Source organism: Pleurodeles waltl, chromosome 12 (genome assembly GCF_031143425.1).
Source record: "Pleurodeles waltl isolate 20211129_DDA chromosome 12, aPleWal1.hap1.20221129, whole genome shotgun sequence".
Classification (NCBI taxonomy): Eukaryota; Metazoa; Chordata; class Amphibia; order Caudata; family Salamandridae; genus Pleurodeles; species Pleurodeles waltl.
The window spans coordinates 219408155-219434666 of record NC_090451.1 but is presented as its reverse complement, the minus strand read 5'-3'; the positions used below and the strand labels follow the sequence as shown (position 1 = coordinate 219434666).

Sequence of the window (26512 nt, the reverse complement as noted above, 5' to 3'; positions counted from 1 at the left end):
AAAAGGTGGACCCATAAGTCGTGTTAAGACAATGTTGAGGTTCCACGAAGGAACTGGTGGTGTTCTTGGTGGGATAATTCTTTTCAGACCCTCCATAAATGCTTTTATGACTGGGATCCTGAATAATGAAGCTGAGTGCGTAATTTGCAGATAAGCTGAAATTGCGGTGAGATGTATTTTAATGGATGAAAAGGCTAACTTTGACTTTTGTAAGTGTAGTAGGTAGCTTACGATGTTTTTAGCAGATGCGTGTAATGGTTGAATTTGATTATTATGGCAGTAATAAACAAATCTTTTCCACTTATTTGCATAGCAATGTCTTGTGGTTGGTTTTCTAGCTTGTTCTATGACCCCCATACATTCCTGTGTAAGGTCTAGATGTCCGAATTCTAAGACTTCAGGAGCCAAATTGCTAGATTCAGCGATGCTGGATTTGGGTGTCTGATCTGTTGTTTGTGTTGAGTTAACAGATCTGGTCTGTTTGGTAGATTGATATGGGGCACTACTGAGAGGTAGGTTGTCGTGCCCACATTGGCGCCATTAGTATGAGTTTGAGTTTGTTTTGACTCAATTTGTTTACTAGATATGGGAGAGTGGGAGAGGGGGAAAAGCGTATGCAAATATCCCTGACCAACTCCTCCATAACGCATTGCCCTGAGAGTGAGCCTGTGGGTACCTGGATGCGAAGTTTTGGCATTTTGCATTTTCTTTTGTTGCACATAGGTCTATTTGTGGTGTTCCCCACCTTTGGAAGTAAGTCTTTAGTATTTGGGGATGAATTTCCCATTCGTGGATCTGTTGGTAATCCCGAGAGAGAGACTGTCTGCTAACTGGTTTTGAATTCCAGGTATGAACTGCGCTATTAGGCGAATGTGGTTGTGAATCGCCCAATGCCATATTTTCTGTGAGAAGAGACAACTGTGTCGAGTGTGTTCCTCCCTGTTTGTTCAGATAATACACTGTTGTCATGTTGTCTGTTTTGACAAGAATGTGTTTGTGGGTTATTATAGGTTGAAATGCTTTCAGCGCTAGAAATACTGTTAGTAGTTCTAAGTGATTTATGTGAAGCTGTCTCTGCTGAGTGTCCCATTGTCCTTGGATGCTGTGTTGGTTGAGGTGTGCTCCCCACCCTAACATGGAGGCATCCGTTGTGATTACGTATTGAGGCACTGGGTCTTGAAAAGGCCGCCCTCTGTTTAAATTTATAGTGTTCCACCATTGAAGCGAGGTGTATGTTTGGCGTTCTATCAACACTAGATCTTGAAGTTGACACTGTGCTTGTGACCATTGTGATGCTAGGCACTGTTGTAAGGGCCGCCTGTGCAATCTTGCGTTTGGGACAATGGCTATGCATGAGGACATCATGCATAGTAGCTTCATCACTAATTTTACCTGTAACTTTTGTTTTGGGTGCATGGCTTGTATTACGTTTTGAAATGCCTGTACCCTTTGTGGACTTGGAGTGGCAATCCCTTTTGTTGTGTTGATTGTTGCTCCTAAGTATTGTTGTATTTGACACAGCTGTAGGTGTGATTTGTTGTAGCTGAGTGAGAAACCTAGCTTGTGAAGGGTTTCTATGACATACTTTGTGTGTTGTGAACACAGTTCTTGAGTATTAGTTTTGATTAACCAATCGTCTAGGTAAGGGAACACATGTATTTGCTGCCTTCTGATATGAGCTGCCACTACTGAGAGGCATTTTGTGAAAACTCTTGGCGCTGTTGTTATCCTGAATGGCAACACTTTGAACTGGTAATGTACCCCTTGGATTACAAACCTTAAGTACTTTCTGTGGGAAGGATGTATAGGTATATGGAAATACGCATCCTTGAGGTCTAGTGTTGTCATGTAGTATTGTTGTTTGAGCAATGGGATCACATCTTGCAGTGTCACCATGTGAAAGTGATCTGACTTGATGTATATGTTTAATGTTCTGAGATCTAGTATATGTCTTAGAGTTTTGTCTTTTTTGGGTATGAGAAAGTACAGGGAGTAAACTCCTGTTCCTTTCTGATGAATTGGTACTAGCTCTATTGCATCTTTTTGCAACAACGCTTGGATCTCTAGTTGTAAGAGATCCATGTGTTGTTTGGACAGGTTGTGTGTTTTCGGTGGGACATTTGGAGGGAATTGTAGAAATTCTATGCAATAACCATGTTGGATAATAGCTAGGACCCACGTGTCTGTTGTTATTTCTTCCCAGTTGTTGTAGAAATTGGTTAGTCTCCCCCCCACTAGTGTTATGTGTTGGGGATTTGTGACGTTGAAGTCACTGTTTATTTTGTGGAGTTTTGGGACTCTGGAACTTCCCTCTACTCTTTGGGAACTGCCCTCCTCTGTATTGTCCCCGAAAACTTCCCCGCTGATATTGACTTTGATAAGTGGGTCTTGTTTGTGAGGGTGAGGGTTCTGTGCTCTGTCCCGGAAACCCCCCTCGAAAATGTGATTTCCGAAATGTGCCTCTGCTCTGTGGGGAGTAGAGTGCGCCCATGGCTTTGGCCGTATCTGTGTCCTTTTAAAGTTTTTCGATAGCTGTGTCCACCTCCGGCCCAAACAACTGCTGTCCGTTAAAGGGCATATTCAGGACCGCTTGTTGTATTTCCGGCATGAATCCTGAGGTTCATAGCCATGCGTGCCTCCGTATGGTCACTGCTGTATTTACAGTCCTAGCAGCTGTGTCGGCTGCATCCATTGCTGAATGTATCTGATTGTTCGAGATACTCTGGCCTTCCTCCACCACTTGTTGTGCTTTTTTTGGAACTCTTTGGGCAGGTGTTCAATGAAATGTTGCATTTCGTCCCAATGAGCCCTATCATATCTCGCCAGCAATGCCTGTGAGTTGGCAATGCGCCATTGGTTGGCTGCCTGTGCCGCAACCCTTTTCCCTGCTGCGTCGAATTGCGACTTTCTTTGTCTGGAGGTGGGGCATCTCCTGAGGTGTGTGAGTTCGCTTTTTTGCGAGCTGCCCCTACTACCACTGAGTCTGGTGTTAATTGCTGCGTGATGTACACAGGGTCTGTTGGTGGCGGTTTGTACTTTTTCTCCACCCTTGGAGTAATGGCCCTGCCCTTCACAGGCTCCTGAAACACTTGTTTGGAGTGTTTGAGCATTCCTTGTAACATAGGGAGACTCTGGTACTGGCTATTTGTGGACGACAGTGTATTAAAGAGAAAGTCATCCTCTATAGGTTCTGCGTGCAGGGTGACATTATGAAACGCAGCTGCTCTGGACACCAACTGTGTGTAGGCAGTGCTGTCCTCAGGTGGTAACGGTCTCGCTGGATAACAGTTGGGACTGTTATCTGATACAGGCGCATCATAAAGATCCCATGCGTCGGGATCATCCTGACTCATCCCTGTATGAGTTGGGGACTGCATCATTGGTGGAGTGGCTACCGGTGATGGTTGTGGAGATGGTGGCGGAGTCACATGTCTTGCCACCTTTGCCTGTGGCTGCTTGTCTTTCTCTTAGAAGGCAAGTTTTCTTTTCATTCGAATTGGAGGGAGAGTACTGATCTTCCCTGTGTCTTTTTGAATGTGGAGCCTTCTTTGAGTGTAATCTGGCTCCCCTGCCTCTAGTTCCTGTCCGAATCTGTGTCCTTGCATCTGTGAGGACAGGCCCTGTTCCTTGGTGTAGGATCTCAATTTCGGTTTCGAAGCCGGATGTTTCGGTATGGAAACTTTTTCGGCAGTCTTTTTCGGCTCCAAAGACACTTTTTTGATTTTCGGCGTGCTGATCTCTCGATGCCGACTCACTTCGATGCCACCCTCCCGGTGTCGAGATTGCTCTGACCCGGTGTCTCGGGGTCGAGTCTGCTCTGTGCCGGTATCTCGACCGGAGTCGGATGACTTCGACACATGCGTGCCCTTTTTCGGTGCCGATGGTCGGTCACCTATTTTTCGGGTTAAGCCATGGCCTGCTGGCGGTGGCGTCCCCTGGCTTTAGCGGTTTTTCCGTGAGTTTTGTGTTGTGACGTCTTACTCACGGTTTTTGGCGTCTGTTCGGGATCGACCTCGTCAGAGTCCGAATCCGCGATGGAGAATGTTTCTTCCTCTGTTGTTGTCCTTTCGGCGCTGACGCCATTTGTAGTCTTCTTGCTCTTCGGTCTCTTAATGTCTTCCTCGACCGAAACGCTCGACAGGCCTCACAGGTATCCTCTTTGTGTTCTGGAGACAAACACAAATTACAGACCAGATGCTGATCTGTATAAGGATACTTGTTGTGACATTCGGAGCAGAAGCGGAATGGGGTCCGTTCCATTAGCCTTGAAGACGCACGTGGTTGGGCCGACCAGGCCCCGCCGGGGAATCGAAAACCCCGAAGGGCCACCAGAGCGCTTAAAAATTCGGTGTTGATCTGTTGTAACTAACCAGATACCGAACGCAAACAATACCGTCAAATTTTCCGAGATTTCAACTAACTTTCCGAACCGAAACGCGGAGCGAAAAGGAACAAGTCCGAACCCGATGGCGGAAAGAAAACAATCTAAGATGGAGTCGACGCCCATGCGCAATGGAACCGAATGGGGAGGAGTCCCTCGATCTCGTGACTCGAAAAAGACTTCTTAGAAGAAAACCAACTTGTAACACTCCGAGCCCAACACTAGATGGCGGGATGTGCACAGCATGTGTATCTGCAGCTACACATGCCATCGAACATATATATATATATATATATATATACACACACACACTACATGATTCTAAAATATTTTAATTACTTTCAACATTCTTTGGTACAATTTGAGCATAAAAACACATATTGGAACTAAAAGAACGGTTTGGTTAAAGCAGGCTTCAAGAAGTTGAGATTAATAATAGAGTTGTACTGAACTGCTAATATTTCTTTATTTGAGGCTTATTAGAGACAACTGACTGGATTCAATACTCAACTTTTAACATCACCAACATGCCTACATGCAACAAAGCTACCACTCATTGGTATCCATGAAGTTCACAAAAGGAGTAACAGCTCTTCTCGTACCTTCCTACAGCCAGAAATCCATCAAAGAAACGCGGTATCCACTGTCGAGACCCCAGAGAGATAGACCCCATTCAGATGCAGCATTCGGCTTCGTGATTTTCCTGACTGAATCAAACTGAGGGCAACTATGAAACTGAAGGCTAAACGTTGGCATCTGCTTAAACACCCAGACACAATAATGCAAGCCAGATTGCAACGGTAGCTATCCACAACGATTTACAATGTCTCACAGTCCCCTGCCACAAAGCAGTAAATTATGATGTGGGTGATATCCAACCCATTTAATATAAAATCTAGTATCTACCTGGTTGGGAACCTTCAGGTACTTCACCCTCGAAGATCGCCTGCGTGAACTCTGGTTTATTGTCATTCTGATCAGTCACCTTGATGATGATCTCCATTGGGTCTTCAACAGGTTTTCCATTCTCAGACACAGCATGAGAAAAAAGCTGGAAAACATTAGAGATTAAGCCTTTAATACACAAGTGAGCCTGCCAGAATTATTACAATAGCAAATTATCTCAGGCGAAATTAGCTATCAGGCAATAAGACTATGTGTGAGCACCAAAGCTTGATCAAACAAACACCAACCACTTGGTGAAGCAACACAGCACACAGGCTTCATCATCGCCTCATCTGTCTTGTGACAACCATGACCCAAGAAGTTACTTTCGTAATGGCTACTTCTTGGATTCCGGCAGCTAAGCCATTTCTGAGCTTTGAAAGCATTTACACGTCCTGGTCTGGAAGTCCAATGTCACTTGTGTCTGAATGTGCAGGTAGAAAACATCAGGGCTTGTTTGTGCCAGTGGCTGCAGGTGGTCACCAGTATCTATTTTGAGGATCAGGGCCCACACTTTGGATTCATAGCAGGAGAGAATATCAAAAAAGGGAGAAACTATAGGAAAACAGTGAGAGAGGAAGAACGCAGAGAATAAAAAGGAGCTGCAAGGATATAATAAGGTGACAAGAAGCATGATATGGTGTAAGAAAAATGGCAGAGGTGGTCTCAAGGCTAGTCAGTCTTAATCCTTGGTAAACCCAGAATTCACCGGAACGGGTTGGTATGTTGGTGGAGGCAGGGGGGGGGGGGGATGTTGGGGGAGAGGTTGGAAGTCCCATGCACTCTTATCTTTACTTACAATTTGACCATTAACGAGGAGGAAGGCCATGGGGTACTTTGCTACAGTTTGAAAATATTAAGCTGAAGCAAACTGTCAAGAAGTGGGAAAAGAAAACCATACGACCACCTGATAGTATTTTTGAGGTTTTAGATGGCTGGCACAGTAGAGTTGTCATTTTTCTGGGCTTCCTTCTAAGCCTGAAAAGTGTTTTGAAAAATCAAGCATGGTTCATTTCCACGAGTTTCCCAAGCAATCCCCAAACAATACTGGGGGAGGGTAGAACTATCCCTTCCCAATTTGTTAGGGACTGTAAACATCTGGGCACATTTGTACTAGGTCTGTTGGATTTGTGCACAGCCTACATTAAATACGCAGTAAAGCAAAGAAGAACATACTTCGTGATCACTATTCAACTGTCCATATTTAATCAAACTCTGATCCTGGGTTTCATGTGTTAAGCACGCAGCAGATGTAGAATATCATAGTTCTACAAAAGTTCAGTAAAACGGTGTTTGTTTAGAACCACAGCTCTTTCATCTGAATAAACAGTTCGACCACCTTTAGTAGTTATGTAGAACAAACTTAGATGACGGGCAGTGGAGCACTGTACAGGGTCAGTGAATTTAGATAGGGAGTGTGCTGGGCTCTTGGAAAGAAGGCAGACTATTTGCTCTGTTGCAGAAGAACGGCATGTCCTCAGCTCTTCCCTTAATAAAAGATGGATAAGAGGTGGTCCTGATGGGTGCATGAATGTTATTCAGGATCAGTGGTGCATGAGTGGAGAAGGCCTGTGGTCCCGTTGGAAGACCAAATTGAAGTTATTTTTCACAATAACAGGGATGGCATCAGATTGGGAAGATAACTCTCAGAAAGGCAGGTGTAACCAGTACTTCGTTAAGCCTTGCCACATTTACAGGAACAAAGCTGGAGAGGGGGGGGAGGTGGAGGATGAAGAGATGGAGTAAGGCTCAGGAACAGGCGCCTTTCAAATGACATTTTATGTCTAGTAGCCAGCTATTACAGCTCAGAAGAAACAGTTAAGTTCTTGTTTCCTCAACTGCAGATTTCCATGACAACAGAAAAAAGTCAATATGTCTCGCCTATGAGAGCTACTGGCTTTGACAATGTTTTGTAGCCATGCTGTACGGCAGCGTGGATACTTTGCAGTGTGGCCAAACTATTTTTTTTTTTTTTTAAAAGAGCTATGATGCAGCGGGGGCTAATGCCCTTTTTAGGGTCGAGCCTGCGTTGCATGCGCTCGCGCATGCGTTTAGCAGGGAGACTCTTTTGTATTAAGAAAAGGGCTCGGAGCCCTGTCAACTTCACGTCAGTGTTTTTTATTGGTTGGTGGGCTTCCCTAATAAAATCTCCTTGCTTTAATTAGTTGAAGGCACGCATACATCATGCCTTTTCCGGTGGCTAGCCCTCCTCCAGCGCAGCGACCAAGTACAGAAAACATGCGAGGCTCGCTGTTTTCCATCGGGCTCGTGGACTTCTTTTTCTCTAATTTACGAGCCCGATCTCGCTTGGCAGAAGTCGAGCGCTTTACATACTTGATTTCACTTTTTCGGGTTATGTACATAAATGCACTTTTGCCCGATAGGTGAAAAAAGTCGGGTTCGGAGTTTACAATGCAATCAGCTCTAACATGAACAAACACGAGAGCCGATGCATTGTAAATGCTTGTTTAAGTATATTAGTACTAGATGCATCATGGCCATTTCTTTATTATTATTTTTAGCCACTCTGCTACACAGCATGGCTACAAATCGTTGCTAAAGTTGGCAATGCCCACACACTCTACGGAATGAACAAAGGTTCAATGGCAGAGTCAGCAGACTCAAAGGCACGGCCTATTGACTTTGCCAATGCTTGTTAGGTCTTGACACAACATCCCTGTGATTTTGAGCAGCTAGTATCGCCACATGAGAAAAAGAGCAAAAAAATATGACATTTGGCAAAAAACGTGTCAGATTAAGAAAGAAATTGCACCCATGTTTTAATGAAAATATGTTTGTAAGTAGATGACATCTGTTGTCACAATAAACAACCATTTCAAATGTGGAAAGGCCTTCTTTAACCCCTTAGCTGCTGGGCCTTTTCTCCCCCAGTGCTGAGCCCTTTTTTGGCTATTTGGGGTAGTTCGCGCTTAGGGCTTCATAACTTTTTGTCCACATAAGCTAACCACGCCAAATTTGCGTCCTTTTTTTCCAACATCCTAGGGATTCTAATGGTACCCAGAGTTTGTGGTTTACCCTGGAGGAGACCAAGAAAATAGCCAAAATACAGTGAAAATTTAGTTTTTTCCAAAAAAATGGGAAAAAAGGGCCGCCGAAGAAGGCTTGTGGTTTTTTCCCTGAAAATGCCATCAACAAAGGGTTTCTGGTGCTGAAATCACTATCTTCCCACCTTTCAGGAACGGGCAGACTTGAATCAGAAAACCACATTTTCCAACACAAATTTGGCATTTTACTGGGACATACCCCATTTTTACTATTTTTGGTGCTTTCAACCTCCTTCCAGTTAGTGACAGGAATGGGTGTGAAACCAATGCTGGATCCCGGAAAGCTAAACATTTCTGAAAACTAGACAAAATTCTGAATTCAGCAAGGGGTCATTTGTGTAGATCCTACAAGGTTTTCCTACAGAAAAGAACAGCTGAAATAAAAAAATATTGAAATTGAGCTGAAAACAACAGCCATTTTTCTTTATGTTTTACTCTGTAACTTTTTCCTGCGATGTCAGATTTCTGAAAGCAATATACCGTTTTGTCTGCTGGACTCTTCTGGTTGCGGGGATATAAAGGGCTTATAGGTTCATCAAGAACCCTAGGTACCCAGAGCCAATAAATGAGGTGCACCCTGCAGTTGGTTTTCATTCTATACTGGGTATACAGCAATTCATTTGCTGAAATATGAGGAGTGAAAAAGAGGTATCAAGAAAACCTTTGCATTTCCAAAATGGGATCAAGATAAGGTTTTGAGGAGCAGTGGTTATTTGCACATCTTTGAATTCCGAGGTGCCCATACTAGCATGTGAATTGCAGGGCATTTCTCAAATAGACGTCTTTTTTACACACTCTTATATTTGGAAGGAAAAAATGTAGAGAAAGATAAGGGGCAATAACACTTGTTTTGCTATTCTATGTTCCCCCAAGTCTCCCGATAAAAATGATACCTCACTTGTGTGGGTAGGCCTAGCGCCCGCGACAGGAAATGCCCCAAAACACAACGTGGACACATCCCATTTTTTCACAAAATACAGAGCTGTTTTTTTTGCAAAGTGCCTACCTGTAGATTATGGCCTCTAGCTCAGCCGGCACATAGGGAAACCTACCAAACCTGTACATTTTTGAAAACTAGAGACCTAGGGGAATCCAAGATGGGGTGACTCGCGGGGCTCTGACCAGGTTCTGTTACCCAGAATCCTTTGCAAACCTCAAAAAGTGGCTAAAAAAACAAGTTTTCCTCACATTTCGGTGACAGAAAGTTCTGGAATCGGAGAGGAGCCTCAAATTTCCTTCCACCGAGCGTCCCCCCAAGTCTCCCGATAAAAATGATACCTCACTTGTGTGGGTAGGCCTAGCGCCCGCGACAGGAAATGCCCCAAAACACAACGTGGACACATCACAGAAAACAGAGCTGTTTTTTGCAAAGTGCCTACCTGTAGATTTTGGCCTCTAGCTCAGCCGGCACCTAGGGAAACCTACCAAACCTGTACATTTTTGAAAACTAGAGACCTAGGGGAATCCAAGATGGGGTGACTCGCGGGGCTCTGAACAGGTTCTGTTACCCAGAATCCTTTGCAAACCTCAAAAAGTGGCTAAAAAAACAAGTTTTCCTCACATTTCGGTGACAGAAAGTTCTGGAATCGGAGAGGAGCCTCAAATTTCCTTCCACCGAGCGTCCCCCCAAGTCTCCCGATAAAAATGATACCTCACTTGTGTGGGTAGGCCTAGCGCCCGCGACAGGAAATGCCCCAAAACACAACGTGGACACATCACAGAAAACAGAGCTGTTTTTTGCAAAGTGCCTACCTGTAGATTTTGGCCTCTAGCTCAGCCGGCACCTAGGGAAACCTACCAAACCTGTACATTTTTGAAAACTAGAGACCTAGGGGAATCCAAGATGGGGTGACTCGCGGGGCTCTGACTAGGTTCTGTTACCCAGAATCCTTTGCAAACCTCAAAAAGTGGCTAAAAAAACAAGTTTTCCTCACATTTCGGTGACAGAAAGTTCTGGAATCTGAGAGGAGCCACAAATTTCCTTCCACCCAGCGTTCCCCCAAGCCTCCCGATAAAAATGATACCTCACTTGTGTGGTTAGGCCTGGTGCCCTCGACAGGAAATGCCCCAAAACACAACGTGGACACATCACAGAAAACAGAGCTGTTTTTTGCAAAGTGCCTACCTGTAGATTTTGGCCTCTAGCTCAGCCGGCACCTATGGAAACCTACCAAACCTGTGCATTTCTGAAAACTAGAGACCTAGGGGAATCCAAGGAGGGGTGACTTGCGGGGCTCGGACCAGGTTCTGTTACCCAGAATCCTTTGCAAACCTCAAAAAGTGGCTAAAAAAACAAGTTTTCCTCACATTTCGGTGACAGAAAGTTCTGGAATCTGAGAGGAGCCACAAATTTCCTTCCACCCAGCGTTCCCCCAAGCCTCCCGATAAAAATGATACCTCACTTGTGTGGTTAGGCCTGGTGCCTGCGACAGGAATAGATCACACAACGGTCAATGTTGGTCCTTACGTGAGGCAGCTGTTGACCCTGGGGTGATCCATTCCTGACACAGACACTAGGTGTAGGCACTCAAGTGGGGTAGTGTTTTTATCAGGACAGGTGAGGAGTCACTGGGTGGTAGGAATATTGTGGATCCTAGCATATTCCTGTAGTTTGTGTGACAGAAATGCGAGAAAAATAGAGTTTTTTTTCAACATTTCAGCTTTGCAGGGTATTCTGGGTAAGAAAACTTTGGGGAAGCCACACAAGTCACACCTCTGTGGACTCCCCCGAATGTCTAGTTTCCAGAAATGTTTGGGTTTAGTGTGTTTCTCTATATGGCCGCCGAATCCAGGACCAAAAACACAGGTGCCTGCCTTACAAAACCAGTTTGTTTTGCCATGGATAATTTTGATGTCTCCACAATATGATTTGGGTGGTGGAATTTGGGGCTGAACTAAATTGGGGAGCTCCCAAGAGAGCACTCTCTCTCTCTGCTTGCCGCCGCATTCACCTGCTCTCTGGGTTGGCCTAACCCACTATTACCCAGTTGCACAAACAGCTTGCGAAGGGACAGCAGGACTGTCCTCATCACCTCCCTCATAATGTACTGGAAGAGGAGTTATCGAATGGGACTCCTCTGACTGAAAAATCACTCCCAGAGTCTGCGCCATTGTCCTATCCCTCAGATGCTGTCTCAGTATCTGATGTCTCAGTCTCTGATCCTATGTCAGAGCGGTCCTCTATAACCTGAGTGCAGGCAGCAGTCATCCATCAAGATGCCATCTCTGCTATTGGCTAAACTGTTGCTCTAAAACACTAGCCTACGTAGACAGTCACAAAATCGATGGTGTGTGAGATACGTGCAACAGTAGAGGCCACCTTACCTGCGCTTCTTCCCTCAATCAGCACGTACTCTCAAGACACTCAAAAAACACCTTGTCACATACCATTCGTCACAGTCTTTAGCACCTCCTGCGCCCAGTCCAACAATCATTATTGGTGCTCCCACTCCCTCCTCCTCGGATTCCCTCATTACCACCCAGCAAAAGTGCCCTTCATCTCTCCATAGACTTTGCTAATGTACTCAGCTATTTACATAAAATACAGATTTGCTCTTTGCAGTAGGCATATAAACCTTCTGCGCTTCTTTATGGCACTAAAACTGCCACTAGACAAGTCGGACCCTTTTCCCCCCAGGGAAACCACACACATATTGACAAAAGTGATATATATATGACAGCCAATCACCTGAAACTCAACTCAAGCAAAACCGAAATAATCCTCTTTGGCCCACACAAAAACACCTGGGACCCCTCATGGTGGCCCACCACGCTAGGCCCTGCACCCACCCCGCCAACCACGCACGCAACCTCAGCATCATCCTAGACTCCTCCCTCTCGATGACCCAACAAATCAACGCTCTCACCTCCTCATGCTTCAACACACTCCGTTATACTGAAAAACATTCAAATGGATCCCCACAGAGACCAGAAAAACTGTCACTCACGCACACATCAGCAGCAGGCTTGATTACGGAAACGCCCTCTACGCCGGCACCACTCTAAAACTCAAGCGCAAACTACACGCATCTAGAACTCAGCAGCACGACTCATCCTCGACCTCCGCCGACACGAACACATCTCTCCACACCTCAAATCCCTCCACTGGCTCCCCATTGACAAAAGGATCACCTTCAAGATCCTCATCCTCGCACACAAATCACTCCACAACACAGGCCCTGCCTACCTCAACGAGAGTCACCTTCCACACCCCCACACGAAACGTCCGCTCAGCTGACCTCTCTCTCGCCTCTGTCCCCCGCATCAAACACACCACCACCGGGGGCAGATCCTTCTCCTACCTTGCACCCAAAACCTGGAACGCCCTCACAACCCACCTTCGCAAGACCCAAAACCTACTTCTTTTCAGGAAGGGCCTCAAAACCTGGCTTTTCGAACAGTGAACCTCCCAGCCCCTTTCCCTCCCCCCGCCCCCCCCCAAGCGCCTTGAGACCCTCACAGGTGAGTAGCACACTTTATAAATCTCTTTGGTATATATAGATCTACCTCTATATATATATATATATATATCTATGTACATAGATATATCCATGTACATAGATATATCTATCTACATAGATATATAAATATAGATCTATATATAGATCTATTTTTTTTAGTTGTATGGTTTCCTTGGGGGCCAAAATGGCCCCCAGGGAAACCCTACAACATCTAAAAAAAAAATTGCCCCCACAGGGGGTCACCCTGCCCACGGGCGACCCCCTGTCATTTTATTTATTTTTTATTTTTATTTTTTGAAAAAAAAAAAATCCCCTGGGGGGGGCGCAATCGCGCCCCCCCCCCCCCCCCCCGGGGGCACCTACCTTTTTTTTTTTAATTAATTATGCCCCCGGGGGGGGGGCGGCCCGTTTTCCGAGGGGGCCGCCCCCCCAAAGTGAAATCCCTGGCGTCTAGTGGTGTTTCCTGGCCCCCGATCGCAGCTGTGCTGCGATCGGGGGCCAGGAAACACTTTGAGAAGGCCTCGTAAGAAAGGGGAGACTCTCCCCTTTCTTACGAGGCCTTCTCAAACTGTTTCTGGCCCCCGATCGCAGCACAGCCCCCCAGGGGATTATTTTTTTTTCAAAAAAATAAAAATAAAAAATAAATAAAATGACAGGGGGTCGCACAGCTGCGATCGGGGGCCAGAAACAGTTTGAGAAGGCCTCGTAAGAAAGGGGAGAGTCTCCCCTTTCTTACGAGGCCTTTTCAAAGTGTTTCCTGGCCCCCCGATCGCAGCTGTGCTGCGATCGGGGGGCCAGGAAACCTGAAAGTGTTTCCTGGCCCCCGATCGCAGCACAGCTGCGACCGGGGGCCAGGAAACACTTTCAGGAAGGCCTTGTAAGAAAGGGGAGACACTCCCCTTTCTTACGAGGCCTTCCCGAACGTGGGAAAGGCCGTTTTCCCCATCAAAGCAGGAAGCGGCCGCAAGGCTGCTTCCTGCTTTGATGGGGAAAACACCTTTGCAACGTCAGCGCGCCGTGAGGCGCGCTGACGTCACAAAGGGGCGGGTGGGGGGGCGGGGGGAGACACGGAAGCTTCCGTGTCTCCCGGGGGGGGGGGGGGGTTTAAAAAAATAAATAAATCCTCGGGTGCGACGCACCCGAGGATTTATTGATACCCTTCCTGGTGTCGGCCACTGGTCGTGACCCGCACCAGGGAGGGTGTGTGGGCGTCGGCCAGTGGCCGACGCCCGCAACGAAGAGGTTAAAGTGTGTGTGACATAGCAAAACATAGCCACAAATAGCAAGAGGTTCAACGAGGAGGACAGGGAAGAAAGTGTCTCTATCATAGCACGAGCAGCGAAAGAACAGCAATCAAGTTGAAGGAAATCAGTACTTGGTCAATGTGCCAGAATCAAAAGGAATTAAGGCAGGCACACGCTGGCCAATTAGAAGGCAGCAAATAAGAGTGACAATGAAGCCCACAAATGTTGAGCAATGGGCGAGCTGTGCATGCAGTGTTGCAGGCGAGACCTAAAGTGTGTCTTCTCTAGTCGAGAACTTTGAGGCAGCAAGTTCAAGAGTGTGTTGAACTTCCCAGCTGCCTTAAATGAATGCACTCTCACTAATACATCAGGGTGATATGTCAATTTATTTTTTCTAAGAACTCAATCACTTTACTATATGCAGTGTTAAGTAGGAAAGCTTGTCTTGTAAACGTATACCATCTTATATTTCAAGATAAATCACAGCCTCCATTAAGATTCATATATTTGACTCACAATATACTTATCTAGCGTCTCTCGGTCCAGTGGACGTGTCACTTTCAACTGTCCAGTACTTCTTTCAATGATGAAGACTCCCTCTGGAGGCGTGTCAGCTCCTTGCCCGGTGATGCTGTAGAAAACCTTGGTCTCTTTATCCATGTTGGATTTGATCTATGAGTTGAAAATCCAGAACGAGAAAAAACCATTTAACTGGAGATCTTTTTTTCCATTGATTACACAACAGATTCCTAGTATATAGCAACAATGACAATTGAGCAGATTTCATGTAGGTCCCCTAAGTGAAAGACAGTTACAAAAGCAACAATGGTGCCATTCATTTACCACAAAAGTAGGTAGGTATTTAGTTACCTGCACCAAATTCTTTGGGAAAGGACCTCTCTCGTTTTCAGAGACCTTGATGGGTGGGATGACCCAGTCCCTCTTCTGTCGGTGTAAGCCCTGCTGCGACTTTGGGAAGTACATCACTTGGTGTTCAGAATGTTTGGCATGATGGGACTTCTGAAAGAAAATTTACATAATCAAAACTGGATCCTGGGGAACGTTCTGCACCAGGTAACCCAATGCTTCTCATAGACAATACACAATTGCAAAATTTTCCTTTGTACGTGCTTTGTTTCTGAATAATTAATGACTGAATTCAGCATTTTGTTTAACCAAATTAATAGTGTTCACTGGTTCCACACTGGTCACCTACTTTGACTCAACACCCAGAAGGCCAATCAATAAATATATTTTTCTTTCTGGACATGGCCTAGGCATTCTATTGTTTCTTACACACTATCATATTTTCTTATCAACTAATCTTTACCCACCACAGGGGTCTATTCTCAGTTATGAAGGCTGAACAATAGGGAATGTGCCTTTTCGTTTTTTTCTCACATCAAACTATCATGGGTAAGTTTTCTAGAGGAATTTGAAACGCTTGGATGTAGTTTTTGTTTTGGAAGAAATTTATATTTTCCATTCTTTGAATGTATGGCTCCTCAAAATAAAAATATTGCCTCCCCTAAGCTACTGTATCTTCACATATAAAACAGGAAAATGTAATACTCCTATCATGTAGAGGAGGTAGTTTCTGAAAGAGGAGCATTTGCCTTCCTCAGTAATGCATAATCAATGACTGGTGCAAAGTGTGACCGACTCTAGGTTGAGGAATATATTTCAGATTCTGCACCCGAAGTTAAAAAAGTGCTCTGGTAATCCTAAAATGCGTAAGTGATCCTAGGTGTTAAATGTGGCACTCAAAGGAAAATGATTCTATTTAACAGCATAATATGGCAGTGAATGGTGGTTCCATTGACTTTTTAAGTATGGTTTGGAATATGCTGTCAAACGGGGAAAAAGTTATTTAAGAAGCATGAGAAAAATTTGGCCTGAATAAGTAAAAACATTTATTAATATCAAGCTGGACTACAGCACGAACATACTCCTAAGTGGCGCATATACGGTCTAGAACAAAACAGTATTTCTGAGAAAGTGCAAATATTCTTCCTGTGTTCAAGATATGGCAGACAGAAGCCTATATTGGTGACAGCAATTAAATCAGTACTGGAGATTTGAAGATGGACGAGTACAGGGACATCATCAGATATATTTATGTTCCATTTGAATTATGTTATAAGTTTGGTAATGACTTCATGCCAACATAATACCCGGCATATAATATGATGTTGTTAGTAGCAGTGAAGCCATTTACGATGAACACAGTCCTTATAACACCCTTCACCACTGAAGGGGAAAGAACCTGCTTTAGAGCTAATAGCTCATTTATGTGGACTATTTAAAAAAAAAACAAAGAACAGGAAAATGTAATTGGGAAACTACTCAATATGAAACAGCCCAGCCTTATCCTTGGCAGGCATGATAGTCTTGCTCTCCAAGCTTTAACCTACACCAGAATGTTTATTAAAAACTTAGTAAAACTTTTGCTTAGACTATTCTTTGCAGGCTGGAGTTTTTTTGTTGTTGTTTTTTTTAACCTTTTGCAGAGAACCATCTCCCCTTGCTAAATTTGGCTTTGCCTCCTTTAACAGCAGCTATTCAGGCAAATTTGGAAATTAGGAGTGACTATTAATGAACATTTAAATAATGTTTTCACATAGTTAGTGTGCTGTCGGTTTTAACAGAAATCACTTAAACCCCTCTTTAAACGAATTAGGTATTTAACAGCTTTCTGCAGATTAAATACAAAAAACACGGTGGCTTTAATGATGTGAAATAATTGCTTCTGAAGAATAAGTGGAATTTAAATGCGGAAAGGATTAGGAACAAATTTAAATCAGGATATTCATAATTTAATAAGGAAAAATATATATATATATATATATTTTTTTTCCTGAAAGATTAGAAAGAGCTCCTGACTTTTCTCTATAGGGAAGCATACTACCTAGGTAGTCTATCTGTTTCAGTGTATACCTTTAGCAAAGTGTATTTGTAAAGAGCTCCTTCATCCTTGAGTCTCGCAGTGCTGCATAATTGACTTATTGTTACTCAACTCACCAGCACTCATTTTATCAACCTCAAAATGGATGCAAATTCAAGTAAACTGGACTGCTTTTGGACGATTGATCAAACACAGATGTATCAAGGGAGTACATCAGTCCATGGTGCCATCAGTGCTCTAAAGACGGTTATAATAGGGTATAAATCTTAAAGAAAATCATATTGAGCAGAAGTTTTCAAATAAAATTTCTAAGGGGTCTTTAGGAAAGATGTTCCTTAATATTTGACTAGAAAATGAGTTTTTCTGAAGTAGATGTTAATTACCACATTGGCCCAAAATATATTAACGTCAAAATGCAATAATGTAACAAAATAATGCATTTTAAAGTAGAATTTACCCATTACCTTGGCCAAAGCATGAAACTTTTGGGAAACTGACCCTAACAAATCTGTTAACAAAAGGGGGCACACTCAAAGCTAATTTAACATATCAGTAACAACTCTTTTCTTAAGCTTCTCTATACACATCCTTCTTTGTCAAATAGTTCCCCTGGACGCTAGCGTTCTCCCAATCCCCTTCTCCCCAGTACTCTGTGTAGGGACTCAAGGTGATATGACATTGTGGAGCTACCTAAGGGAATCCCTTCCTAGACCTCTTGGTACAAGATTTTTCAGAAAAATAGTGGAAGGGATCACCAAATGACTGGATCCATCTGCAAGGTATTCAACAGATAAGTGTTAATGGTTTGCCCCAGCACCTCGTACAGTAGTCTCTTCTCGCACATCATTTAATGCAAGTGCCTTGGTTATAGAACATAAAGTTGGCTCTAGTTTGCGGAGGACAGAAAGGAAGTACATTCGCTCTGCCAAGCATTGTCAACTTCTGTTCACTAAAGTGCAACCACTCCTCAGTCAAAAACTGAATTACTTTCAGGGAACACCTCCTCCCTCACAAACAGCCTATTCCACCTGCAGCTCTACTCAGAGTATCAAGCACTGGTGCACCAGAAGTAAGTAGCCTGACACGCTGCACCAAAGATTAGCAATCAGCACCCTAAGCCTCTACTACACCCAGGAATAACCAGCAAACCACGCAACTGCATCTGCTAGAATAGGAGCACTCAGACCTTGGGTATCTTTGTTAGGATCTGTCACAACACCTTGAGAGATTACACCCAGAGCCTGCTGTGACTTAACCCTCCATCTGCTCATCGGTATCTGAAAACCCACCGAGTTCTCTATTCAGAGACCTGTAGCTATTTGCATTTTAACATTCTGCTCTTCACCAGCTACTACGCAGTAATTGGGGTCCTTGAAATCCATCAGTAGAAAGCTGTATACTTCACCCAAGGGCCAGTTAAGCATCATTCAGTCCTGAAAGCTCCCACAAGCAGCCCTAATACTGACCACCAGTATCCCAAATCTGCACCAACTGCCAAGCAGCACCAAGGGTCTTGTATCCCTGACTGTACGAAGGCCCAGATTTTCTGACTCAACGTTCAAAGCCAATCGGGCAGGTCCATGGTTAGCCTGGCAAAGTGACAAACTCAGCTCCCATTGCAATGCAGTCTCCTTAGGTATACACACATGTGCAGCACGGTTATCACAGGAAAGGCTGACTTTCTGCACCTGGTAGGATTATTTCGCTCCCCATGCATGTGCACCAAAATGTTATTAGTTGAAGAATCTAAGTAAGTGCTTCCACAAGGATCACTGTAAAGCAGATGTACCTTTGAGCACTCTGTGCACATAACTGTTGAGTGGCCAGATGCCATTTGACACCTTCAGCCACTCCTAGCTTTGTAGTCAGTAGCACTTTGCATGCATGGGTTTTCTAGGCCACAGAAGAAAAACTTGTCCTATGACGCAAGATGCTATTGAGTGGAAAGCAAGCACTGTCTGATGCTGTCAACCATGGCAAGGGAACACTAGACATTTGAGTATGGGAATACACAATCACAAAGAGAATGGGAGAGATAATTCAATTGTGAATCAAGTCACAGACAGTCGTGTTACACAGGTGGAAGGAATTTGCTGAGCACAAACTAATTATTGGAATGAAAATTTAAAAAGCGTGGGAAAGTGATGTCAAAGGGTAGCTCATAAGTCTAATCCACTACTATGCCCCTTTTAATGATCTGACATGTTATCAAGTGATTCACTGATGTGCTGCAATCTAAGCTACAACCATCTTATGTCACTTGAATGTTTGAGTACCTACAATTGGTATAGCCTCAGAGCCGTAGGCTTCCTGGAATACACTTATTAAGAACATTAACAGCAGAAACTCCTCAATCAAACATACAGTCGAATTGCCTGCCTCAAGGAAATGAAAACCTGGTAGCCTTGATACATCCTCAGGCTGATCCTCCAAAAGACGATTTATACATCAGAGCTGTTGCCCAGAAAGTCGGGGCAAATTCGACTGACCATGTCTGTAGCAGCTTCAGTAAAAGGATTCTGCTCAACGGACTCCACTGATGCCAACCTCATTATGGACTCCACATCAAAGAAACTTATTAGCTAACTCTCAGCTACAACTATACAAGGAATGAATATATCTTTTCCCATCAGATGAATTTTTGCTTTGCACGTCTTAATCATACCATGCATCCACTGAGAGTGCAGACATCCGCTGTTCAGAGGAGTCCTTCGCTCAGCTGCTCGACTTGCCTCTGAAATTAGAACACTTGACTGACTCAGACCCAAAACTACACGGGTCCCCAGCTAAAGCCAAAATACATTTCTAAATCATGTGTTGCCTGAAGGGGTCACATCTACACAGCCCCGCATATCTTGTCAACCTAATTCACATTTCCTGACCTTCACAAGAAGGTCAACAGCCTCGAATACTTTAATATCTCACATTATAGAGTAAGCGACTAAGCGGTCACCAGTATTTGCTCTCTTGCTTAGAGATCGTTAAAAAGAATGCTGACAGACCAGCGATAGCGTCTCCATATTCACCACGCCAAACAGCTACTCATAAAAATGTCTTCCCTGGGAAGAGTGGCCTTCAGAACATTGTATATTATCCCTGCGTCCATCTACGGATGTTCTCTGCTTCTCGAGTTGCTGTATGTAGCAGTAGTCTCCAATTGGGTCCCTGTGATCATCTGGCCTTTGTCTTTTAAAATTCTTTGCTTTAAGTTTATTAGCCTTGGAAGTAAGAGTTTCTGAGCCTTGTCCCTTCTCTTTGGAAATCCTGGCCACCCACCGACAAGCGTATTACTGATATGATAATTTTCTGCAAAACGTCTTAACACATAGCTGGTCACATTTGATTTTTGCTTAATTGCTTTGATCTGCTGGTGACTGCTCTCCTATCCTCTATTAACCATAAAACCCTAACAGGTGTATGTGGACTCCAAATATAACCAGAGGAAATAACCCATGCAGATGCAAAAACACAACAAATGTCTGAGGTATCTCGGTAGGCAGCCATCACTTGGAGTTTGTAGACCGTACATAATGTAAGATGCATTGCACTAGCCTTGTGCACAGACTACTGTGAGCTACTCATCTGTTCGATGATCGAGAAGTTGTCCTTTCAGTTTCCTCTTGGAGCTCTCCCTCCACTCATACCCTCCAGTGTTCCCAACAGAGATCATCTCCTTGTTCCTTTATCATAAAACTGTGAAATGCCCCTATATGGCAATGAGATTAGTTTACCTTTTTGTAATAAAGCCTAGTTAACAGAGATTGATCGTGTCGTATATGCTGCAAGTAGCTGGTTGTCACTAAGTGTGGCAACAATTCAGTCACAATATATTTATACTCGAATTATTTTAAAATACCTTAAACTGTATTCTAACAAAGGTAGTTAAGCACTGGAAGCGTAATATCTTAAGGAAAGGGCCCCGCCCACATTTTTGTGAAACATGAATATAGAAGCATCCTACCTTCTTAGGGTGTTGATGGCCCTCTCTCTTTAGCGTGATGGTGGTATAGAACATTTCGCCAGCTTCATCCAGGGCATAGATGGAGAAGATCCGCTTATGGCCATGTAGATGCATGTGCTGACTCACAAACACAATCCCATCGGCTTGCACAGCAAGTTCCTGTTCCTCAGAGAAGTAGATGACACTGTTCGATCCCAAACAGTCATCAAATGACACTGTAAGCAAAAGAGAACAGAGGTCAGGGACCACTGAAAAAGGTCTGAGCCGAAGAACTGTTACATGGAGAGAGTTGGTTTGGTCTCAGGCCCACGACTGCTGGACAGATATTTAACAACAATGAATGCCTTATAGCACAGGGCAAGGAGTGTTACACGGCTATACAGGCACTCATAGGCGTATATTATTTTATTGCACATTCTTGAGAAAGTATAAGTATATTATGAGAAATTATCTGTTCAAGAAACGCCCACCAATAAGCCAACAGTCAGAGAAATGCCACAAATCGGCTAAAGAAATAGATATTTAAAACATTGCATTGCACGAAAAAAAAAAAAAAAATAGTTGCCCTCAGGGGCGGACACAAGAGATACACAAAAATAAGTCAATATCAGTTTATTAACGAGCCATCAACAAAGGGAGCATCCAAGTTATAGAGCTAATCGCCCAGGATTTCATGGCAGTCATCGATTTATGTTCAGTTATTTCAAACATTCTTCACCTGAATTAGCGGATGAAGTCATATGCTGCACTCTGGACACACCAAAATATATATATATATATATATATATATATATATATATATATATATATATATATATATAGATATATATAGATATATATAGATATATATATTTTTTTTTAAGTGTGTGAAGTGTGCAACTAGACAAATTTTAGACGCAATTTATAAAGGATTGTCCACACGCAAGTCAGCCTTGTGCCTAGAAAACATTGTGATACGTGGAAGGCTGTCATAATTCAATGAGAAGTAGATACAAGTGTATAAAATAAGACTGTTAAGGGAAACGTTTTACTCCGGCGATAACATATATATACGTGCTCCATACACCCACATCTATTTGTTTTATAGGTATTACTTCATATGGCCCATTCAAGAAAAAAGTTTCATGTCTAATGCCTATACTCATGGGAAGATGTAACTAATGTATAGTGTATGTTACACTTGTTTTTGTAAATCACGGATCTCTGGTCTGTATTTATAACATCACTTTCCAAATATTAAATAGTAATGTGGACATAATGTTAGTTAATGCCCCCACCTCCTCTGCAACACGGATAAATGTAATTCGCCCCCAAATACATTCTGCTGTTAAACTGCATTTTGTCACAGATGCTCAAGGTTGAAGTGATATTTTAACGTGGATCATTTCATACAGATCTCAAATGTTCTGATCAAATTATTCAAAAATCCATAAAATACTCAGATATCACGAAGTAGAAGCACAAATGAAAACAAAGAACAATTATTACAGATACCACTAAAAAGTGAACTTAACTGACCTAAATGACACATCTAAAATGGGTCAGAAGGTACATCGAAATGGTAAACAAATTCAGCAGAGAGTTTACCTAAGTACATACCGGTGAGGTGGTTATTAGAAAGCCAACGTCCTCGTAGAGGAGCAGAAGAGCACAAACCGCAGAGCATGGCAACTGGAATGATGAAGAACCCCCTTTTTCGAACAGCATATTGATCAGAAGGAATGACGTCTGATTTACAAAGTTTCGTCGTCACATGGATAGTTCAAAGCTAAGCCATCTCTTCCTAATATGCCAATAGTGAGACGACAGGAGGGAAGGACGTATTGACTTTTATCCATAGGATGCATGGGCACAGGTCACCGTTGCAAGTGCATAGCTAGCAGGAGAACTCAAAATCTATGTTTAACCTATAGAGCTCAGAGGCGAGCTGTATAAACAGCGCAATAGGCATATAGGCATAGTTTTGAAATTATAGATAGACTGAATGCAAGACATGCCATTTTTATATTTACAGTAATTTGAATGTTTCAAGACACTGTATTCAAGTTAGTATTAAAGTAAACCAGCGACGCAATGGGCAAAACAGGCACCGTGGAAACTAATACCCCTGCAACACCATCAAGAGGTAAACAGGACCTGTCTGAAGGGTCAGTTTCCGGAGCTCTAGGCCCTCGGCAACAGGTATTCTTAACACATATTTTTTTCTCTCATAGAATTTATTAGGCATTATTTTAGCATATACAAAAACGTTATCATTCCATGTATTTACGTATTAGATACGGGTTTTACTAAAAATGTAAAAAGAAGACATTTAGAATGGAGTTGCATGCAGAGATGTCGGTTCTTGCTGCAAACTAGAATACATACAGATTTTCAAAAAGAACACCAAAAAGGCAAAGCACTCAGTGCCGAAATGTGGCCACTAGATGTCGATATAGTACAAGTTACTGAACAGACCTTCGCCTCGACGAGAAGTGGAAACACTGCTGCCTATCTGCCGTTTTCACGTGCGATGCCTACTAGAAAAACAAGCATTTGGAACGCAACATGCCTCGCATTTGCTTGAGATAGAGCTATTGGCGTTGTGGCTGCACACCTGGACTTTTCTTGCCACATAAATGGGTCACCCCTGCAGCATACTTTGGTCCTCTCGGCCAGATAATACCAGTGGCTTGGCATCACAACTAGCAATAAGGCGAATAAGAGTGAAGCCTCTCGCCACAGCGCTTTGAAACCGGTACGAAACACTACATGAAAATATAATGATAATAATGAGAATTGTAATTGTTGCTTTTATTGGTAGTAGAGTGTTTGCATTATGAACATTGTTTTTGTTGGCTCTGTAGTCCACGTCGCGTTTGGGAGAATACACTGGTCCCATGTCGTAAGATTGCTTTAAATTGTAGACTAATTCAATAAGCGATTTTATTCCACAGAAAAACGAGAGATAAAATTATCGCAACGTTGGAGAAATCATATTGGTGCGTTTAGCCTTAAATTGCTCCCGAGTGAAACCCGTCTGTTGTACATGGACATGTGAACATGGACATGTGAACGAACCTGCGTGTGTCAGCCTACAACAGCTGAAAGTCAACTCTCTTATGTGAGGCACAGAGTGTGCGGTTGGTTGTGCCCCCAAGATCACCCATCATGGCATGGAGCGGGGCCGGGACTGAGCCGTCACCAGTCAATCTATTTAAAAAAAGAAAAAATAAATAAATAAATAAAAAAAGCAGGTGCCATCTCCAGTCAAGGTCAAAATGGAGCTGGCACCTTTCGAAGGTAATTTTCGTAGCACGGGGACATGAGAAATGTAAGTGAGCTGCCAAAGACAGAACACACAACAGTATTTTTGTGATGTAATGAACATTTCTGTTGAAGGTGAAGGTACATGCAGCACACTTTTTTTTTTTTTTTTTTTTTTTTTTTTTTTTTTAATCAGACCCAATTGACAAGAATGTTAACTTTCTCCCAAAAAAAGAGGAATTGTCCATCGAATGTCGAGACATGTGGCAATAACCCGAGCAACGTGCTCTGTGAGAAAAAGTAATAATTGTTTGTCTAAGGCTACTGACAACCCAAAACATTCCTATCGTATATCATAGGGCTCAGTTAATTTATTTTTTAAATACAAACTATTACTTCCATGTATTTATCTATTTTTTTTTAAATAAAATCTATTTCATCCCAGTTGGCGTGTTTCTACAAATTCGCAATAGAAATGTCATTGAGGATCTTGTGGTGTAATAGACTTCAGCACGAAAACGAAGCCCACGAACAAAAATTTTTTATCCACTCCTGAGGACCCCTGAGGTGATATAAATCACTCCCATGAAAAATGAAAATGTCCGTGTTCTGAGAGAGTGTGTGTGTAGGTGAATTTAAATTTTGGCATACCAAGTTAATTAAAAATAAAATCCTAAAACACGAACGGGGGCAGCAATCTACATGCAAATTATGTTGGGATCCTTTCCTCAGAGGTGGAGTGTGCGTTGTAAAGAGGGGACCCACTGACGCCCACAGCGGCGCTCATTTCGGGGATGCTTTTATTTCCAGAGCTCGGATTCCTGCCTACATCTCTGAGTCAAGTTTTACTCTGCTAATTTGGAAGCTGCGCACAAACGTGATGCACTGTCTGTCCTCCCCGTAACTGTAATGAGACTTACTGGTAGTCACGCAAAGCGCTCCAATACCGTTGTTCGAATTGCGCTGTATGAAACTTCAAAGCGTTATGGTCGCCATGGCGTGCACAGGAGAGAGACAAAAGAAACAATGTGACGTAAGTGGTAGTTACGCAAAGTGATCCAATACCGCAGATCGAGCTGCGCGAGGGGGAGAGACAAAAGAAACAAGCATTTGCAATGCAACGGGTCTCGCGTTTGCTCGTGTTAGAGCTGATAGCGTTATAAACTCCTAACCCGACTTTTCACTCGTAATGAAACCTATTGGCAAAAGTGCATTTATGTACATAACCAGAAAAAGTGCAATTAACTGTTTAACAGGGTCGATATTATGTAAAGCACTAGACTTCTGGCAAGCGAGTTAGCGCTGGGAAAATAGAGAAAAAGTAGTCCACGAGCTGGACGGAAAACAGAGAGAGCCTCGCATGTTTTCTGTACTTGGTCGATGCGCTCGAGAAGGGCTATCCACCGGAAAAGGCATGACGTATGCATGCCTTCCACTAATGAAATCAAGCAGATTCTAATAGGCAAGCCCACGAGCCAGTGAAGGACACTGACGTGACGTGGACAGGGCTCAGAGCCCTTTTTAATTCCTAAAGCGTCTCGCTTAGCGAAATGCATGCGTCAGCGCATGCAACGCAGGCTCGACCCTGAAAAGTAGTTCACTCATACTATAGTATATCGGCAATCGTGCAATAATCCATGTCACAGGGTCAGTGGGCAAGGTGTAACAAAACATCATCAAGGTGGGACAAACAGAGCATTTACCAATGACATCAAGGGATTTTCGAAAGGCAAGCCCAGGAACTAATGAAAGTGTTGGGCGTGGGATGGGCATGGTTAAAGCCCACAGAATAGATTACAACATTTAGAAAAGCAGCGCTTCCACACTGCTAAGCTCGACCTAAAAATGAAACAAATATTGAAGACATCAAAAATGTTATTTTCAGTAAGCAGCTCTAAACTTATATAAAAGTCAATCAGTTACAAAGTAATGTGTTCCAATCAGACATGCCCAACTTACACTGGTTCCAGTATGCTATGTCTATAGACATTGATGCACTAACTGAAAACAAAGTGATCTCCTAGACCATGGCCTACGGTGCACCTCCCTCGGACACAGATTAGCTCCTCAGCTCCGTATATACATCCTTACTGGCGAAGTAGACTTGTGGTATAATTAAGGAAAGGTAAAAAGAAAAAACAGAAGAACTGTAATGCATTTTCCCTTTAGGTCTTGTATTAGCCAAGATCTTTTGATTTTACTAAAACGATATGCATAGTAAACTTATAGAGGCTTTCAATCAGCCCTCCTCGTTGATTGGTCTGTTAACATGTTATTCAAATGTTATTTCTATCCACTACTGCAT

At 43.3% G+C, this 26512-nt stretch overlaps 1 protein-coding gene across 2 annotated transcripts in view; it reads right to left on the bottom strand.

The window, feature by feature from the left end:
• Window positions 1–26512, bottom strand: part of LOC138266903 (B-cadherin-like) — a 147373-nt gene that overhangs the window by 53581 nt on the left and 67280 nt on the right. Inside the window, exons 3-6 of one of the 2 annotated variants that reach the window (XM_069215634.1) lie at window positions 20962–21176; window positions 14966–15115; window positions 14612–14767; window positions 5288–5432 (exon numbers count right to left, since the gene is read on the bottom strand). In XM_069215634.1, coding sequence (XP_069071735.1) covers window positions 5288–5432; window positions 14612–14767; window positions 14966–15115; window positions 20962–21176 — 666 coding nt within the window. The remainder of the gene's footprint in view (window positions 1–5287; window positions 5433–14611; window positions 14768–14965; window positions 15116–20961; window positions 21177–26512) is intronic. The other variant, XM_069215635.1, reaches the window with a different exon arrangement.